This window comes from Antrostomus carolinensis, unplaced genomic scaffold, assembly GCF_000700745.2.
Source record: "Antrostomus carolinensis isolate BGI_N321 unplaced genomic scaffold, ASM70074v2 scaffold39610, whole genome shotgun sequence".
Classification (NCBI taxonomy): domain Eukaryota; kingdom Metazoa; phylum Chordata; class Aves; order Caprimulgiformes; family Caprimulgidae; genus Antrostomus; species Antrostomus carolinensis.
In genome coordinates, this window is record NW_010287073.1 from 1,199 (window position 1) to 1,709 (window position 511).

The 511-nt window shown below is 63.6% G+C and overlaps 1 protein-coding gene across 1 annotated transcript in view; it reads left to right on the forward strand.

Annotated features, from left to right (window-relative positions):
• Positions 1–511, forward strand: part of LOC114819079 (GRAM domain-containing protein 2B-like) — a gene marked incomplete at its 3' end in the record, with an annotated part of 1,659 nt that overhangs the window by 774 nt on the left and 374 nt on the right. The window contains exons 3-5 of the mRNA XM_029087538.1: positions 13–137; positions 252–323; positions 437–496. Coding sequence (XP_028943371.1) covers positions 13–137; positions 252–323; positions 437–496 — 257 coding nt within the window. The remainder of the gene's footprint in view (positions 1–12; positions 138–251; positions 324–436; positions 497–511) is intronic.

The following is a 511-nucleotide window of genomic DNA, read 5'->3' on the forward strand; positions in this document are numbered from 1 at the left end:
CAGGGACATGGTGACACTGCCTGGCCCCCCTGGCGCAGGCGGTGGTCCCTGTTGCCTCCATTGCAGCCCTCAAGAAGACCAACACAGCGTTGCTGGTGCCCAACGCGCTCAGCATCCGCACAGTCGAAGGGCAAAAGGTGACAGTGGGGTCGGGGACAGTGCTGGGGGTAGCTCAGCCTGGGGCCATCTGGGGTGTCCTGGTCCCTGTGGCTGGTGGGCTGAGGGGGCAGATCTGCCCTTTTTCCCCGCAGTTCCTCTTCGTGTCGCTGCGCCGGCGGGAGGCCACGTACCAGCTCCTGAAGTCCATCTGCAAACGCGCGCAGGTACACGCTGCGCCGGGCCAGAAGCCAGGCACATGGGGGGCTCTGACACCCCATTGCAGGGCTGTGGAGATGGCTGGCACTTCCCAGCACCCTCTTCTTCTCTCCTTGTCCAGGACAACAGCTGGAGCCCTCTGGCCTCTCCAAGCACCAAGGAAATCCCTAGGAAGCCTCTGGTAAGGCTGGGAAAT